This window comes from Nicotiana tomentosiformis, chromosome 10 (genome assembly GCF_000390325.3).
Source record: "Nicotiana tomentosiformis chromosome 10, ASM39032v3, whole genome shotgun sequence".
NCBI lineage: Eukaryota > Viridiplantae > Streptophyta > Magnoliopsida > Solanales > Solanaceae > Nicotiana > Nicotiana tomentosiformis.
Window position 1 is genome coordinate 72,872,157 of NC_090821.1, and position 4,374 is coordinate 72,876,530.

At 34.1% G+C, this 4,374-nt stretch overlaps 1 protein-coding gene across 1 annotated transcript; it reads left to right on the forward strand.

The window, feature by feature from the left end:
• Positions 1–210: 210 nt before the first annotated feature.
• On the forward strand, positions 211–3,723 carry LOC108943582 (uncharacterized). The gene is made up of 3 exons (XM_070187747.1): positions 211–304; positions 2,520–2,626; positions 3,086–3,723. Exon 3 carries the CDS (start codon positions 3,154–3,156, stop codon positions 3,619–3,621), a length of 468 nt encoding a protein of 155 aa, XP_070043848.1. The 5' UTR covers positions 211–304; positions 2,520–2,626; positions 3,086–3,153; the 3' UTR covers positions 3,622–3,723.
• The last annotated feature ends 651 nt before the right edge of the window (positions 3,724–4,374 follow it).

Here is a 4,374-nt window from a genome sequence, read left to right on the forward strand (position 1 = left end):
CCCCTAAGTCACAAAGGCCGTACAGAAGAGTTGGTTTGTGAAAGTGCTCCGCAGCCATCTTTTGCCTGATGACCCAGGTTCGAATCTGGGGTTCTACAATCCATATTATTTTATTTTTACTTTTTAACTTAAGACTTAAATAGCTTAATATTTTTTAACCCCCTCAAAGATCCGAAAATAAACCCTCTTTTTTCTCCAAGAAACAAACCTTCTCAGCTTCTCTGCCTCCCTTCAACTTCAACCTTCTTTTCAGTTCTTCACTTCTTTGCATCCCTTTGAACTTCGAATCCCACAATTCTATTAGGTGAGGGAAACTCTTCTTCAAATCTTTGATTATTTGAGTAAGTTTTTCTTCTTTTTACAAATATTGTTTTTTTGATTTTTATGATTTTGACCTAGATTGGTTATGAGTTATGGCTTATGAACAAATTTACTTTCTTCACCATTCAAAATATCCCTTTTCACTAACACCATCAAATGCAAATCCAATTAGTAGCACTTAGTTTGAACAAATAATTGATGAGTAAAGTGCTCCTGTAAATTCCTCTTTTTGTTAGCTTAATTTTCTGGAGTTCTTTTGCAAGAAACCAAATTGTATTTGCCATTCGGATTTCAAGGATACTTTTTTTAGTTTTTGAATTCGCTATTATTCTTTTAGTTTTTGAATTCATTGTTTGAGCAGACAACAATCATGGTGTACATTTACATGATGTTAAATCTTTAGTTGGTGTGCTAATTCTTTTATCTTAATAAATTAATTTCATAGGTATTTGAAGATTTTGTGTTAATGCTATTTGAAATATTGTTTTAGTGAAGTGAATGATTTAAAACCAAGCTGTATTTGGGTTTCAAGGATAACTTTCACAAATTGGTAAATGTTCCTTCTATCTTTAAGATAATAATAATATAGTTATGAATTATGACTTATAATAAAATATAGGGGTGTGATTCCCCTATTAGAAATATTATATTTGCTTTTGTTCGTGATAAAAGGGGTGTGATTTCCCTACTAGAAATATTTTCTTTACTTTAATCTTCATGGGTGTGATTGCCCTATTAGAAATATTTTTTTTTGCTTTGTTCCTGATGGAAGGAGCATGATTCTCCTATTAGAAATATTCTCTTTACTTTGTTCTTGATATAAGGGGTGTGATTCCTCTATTATATATTATTTATATTCTACTATTAATATAAGGAGTGTGATTAATCATATTAAAAATGTTGTTTTGCTTGGCATTGTTGCTTTGTAGGAAGTTTTGTTGATGTGAATTGAGATGGACATATTTTTGACGAGATTTAATTTTTCTCAACAAAGTTCTAGTTTTAGAGACAATTCCTCCCATCTTGTAGAGGAGTTTGGTATGAAATCACTTAATCCTAACCCCGGAGAGAGAATACCCATTGATAGATATAGCTCCAGAATACGGGATGAAGTGAGAAGACACTACATCCAAAGAGGGCCTTGCCAACCAGCTTATCATAAATTTCCTAAAACTTTATTTGGGAAAAAAATGTGCCAATTTAGTCCGGGTTGGTTTTTCACATTCTAGATGGTTAGAGTATAGTGTGAAGAAAGATGCTGTATTTGTTTTTATGTTGTTATCTATTCAAAAATGATTACGTTCATGGTAGCATGTGTGACTCTTTCACAAAAACCAGCTTTAAGGCTTGGAATAAAAGACCCAAAAGACTTGGTCTATATGTTGGTGAATTAAATAGCCTCCACCATAAGTGTTTCAACAAAATGCTAGACTTGTTAAATCAATCTCAATCAATTCAATCTGCTTTTGAAAAGTAATCTGAGAAACAAAAAAGTGAATATCGAATTCGTTTAAATGCCTCAATCGATGTTGCAAGGTTTCTCTTGGACTTTGGATTGACTTTTCGAAGTCACGATGAAAGTAAATCTTCAAAAAATAAAGGCCTTTTTATAGGGTTTTGGAATGGCTTGGAAATAGGCTTTCAGATGTAGATAGAGTTATATTAAAACATGCTCCAAAAGATTATATGATGACTTCGCCAAAAATTCAAAAGGATATTGTGAATGCTTGTGCACAAGAGACCGTGAAAGCTATAATTGATGACCTAAATGGAGAATATTTTGGGATATTAGTTGATAAGTCCAAGGATATTTCACACCATGAGCAAATGTCCCTTACTTTGCGGTATGTTGACAAAAAAGGCCAAGTGAACGAGCCATTTATTGGTCTTGTTTGTGTTAGTGATACATCTGCAAAGTCATTGAAAGAAGCAGTACTTTCTTTGCTAATGAAACACTCATTAAGTCCATCCAAAATATGTGGACAAGGATATGATGGGGCTAGTAATATGCAGGGAAAGATGAATGGTTTTAAAGCTTTAATTTTGCAAGTAACTCCATCGGCATATTCCGTTCATTGTTTTGCTCATCAATTACAGCTGACGCTTGTAGCTATTGCTAAAAAACACAAAGCGGTGGAGACTTTCTTTGCTATTATTACTAACGTATTGAATGTGATTGGAGTTTATTTTAAATGTAGAGATCAACTTCGGAAACATCAAGCAGAATTGTTGGAGCAATTGCTAGATAGTGGTGAAGTTCAAAGTGGAAAAGGATTAAATCAAGAGCGAGGGCTTCAAAGGCCAGGTGACACTCGCTAGGGATCATATTATAAAACATTGGATAACTTTATTATTTTATTTTCTTCTATTGTTCATGTGCTTGGGGTGATTGAATGTGAAGGTGATGTTAATGATAGGGTGCAAGCAGAAGCTTTTTCGAGTAAAATTAAAGCATTTGATTTTGTTTTCTTGCTTTACTTATTGTTGAAAGTGTTGATAATGTCAAATGAGTTGAGCAAAGCATTACAGAAGAAAGAGCAAGATATTGTCAATGCCACGGTATTTCTTGATATCACAAAGGAAAGGTTGCAGGAAATGAGAGATGAAGGATGGGAACCATTGATGGATGAAGTATCTTCATTTTGTGCGAAACATGATATTTTGGTGCCCAAGATGGAAGAATTCTATATTCCTGGAAAGTCGAAGCGTAAGCCTTTTAGTGTTACTTATTCACATCACTTACGTGTTGAGCTTTTTTATGCAGTGATTGATTTGCAACTTCTGGAGATAAATAGTCATTTTGATATTGTGAGTAGTAACTTGCTTCTTGGTATGTCTAGTTTGAATCCGGCTAACTCATTTGCTAATTTTGATAAGAAAAGAATAATGACATTGGCCAAGCATTATCCCGATGAGTTTGGTGAATTAAAGCTTCGAGATCTTAGTCGCCAACTTGACACTTTCATATGGCACATGCAACATGGTGACCCTAGGTTCTCTGATTTGAAAGGAATTGGTGATTTGGCAAAAGCATTGGTTGAGGCAAATCTTGTGGAGATTTATTCACTTCTTTATTTGCTTGTGAAGTTGAATTTAATTTTACATGTCACAACTGTAACGGTAGAAAGAGCATTCTCATCCATGAAGTACATCAAAGATGAATTGCGTAGTATTATTAGTGATGCATTTTTAAATGATTGTTTAGTTTGTTACTTTGAGAAGGAAGTATTTATAAATATAAGCAATGATGCTATTATTGACCGTTTTCAAAATATGAAAGCGCGCCAAGTTCAACTATGAGTGGACAATATACTTTTGTTATATTAGTATCAAGTTAATGGTATTTGATAATATTGATGTTTTTATTTTGATGATAAATTATCATAGTCATTTCAAAGAGTTGCACCCGAACTTTATCGCTGGTGATTGGGATACTAAAGATAATGGTGCCCCCGTTATACTCAAATCCTGGGTCCGCCTCTGGATACCATCATCTAACAATTCAATCCCTTGTCTATGATCTGGACTCAATTCTTTTTTTTAGCTTATACCAAAGTCTTCTACGGCTGTATGATTGTCAACATATATATTGCATGGATAATACTCCGAACTCTTAAGTGCGTTCATAACGTAACTAACTCTGAATCATTGATCGAATAATTTCTTTCGTTCCTTCTCAGCTTTCTTTAAACGTAAGCTATTACTAGGCCTATACTCTTTTGGCCCCCTTGTTGCGTGCATACTTAGCTTATCTTAGTTTTCACGCATGCCGGAAATTTTGTGCAACTCATATGGCCTCGAATATTACTTTTGATTTTTACTTCCCGTTCATTAGCCACAGTATGTGCTACTTTCCTTTGGAGTGCATACAATTTTGTAGTGAGACTGTTTTTATATGACAATTTCTTCTTTAAGATACTATGCTTAGGTTGAAGCCTTCTTCCTTATCTCCTCAGCTAGTCTTCCGTTGTAGTACTTAGGGAAGACCCTCTGACTCTTGTAAAGCTGCGAGCTTATTACGTCGTATACCCGATAGAATTTTTGATGTCCTTT

Bases quoted from the DNA above. Each gene is read 5' to 3' on its own strand.
- LOC108943582 (XM_070187747.1), top strand. From the start codon at position 3,154: ATGTCTAGTTTGAATCCGGCTAACTCATTTGCTAATTTTGATAAGAAA.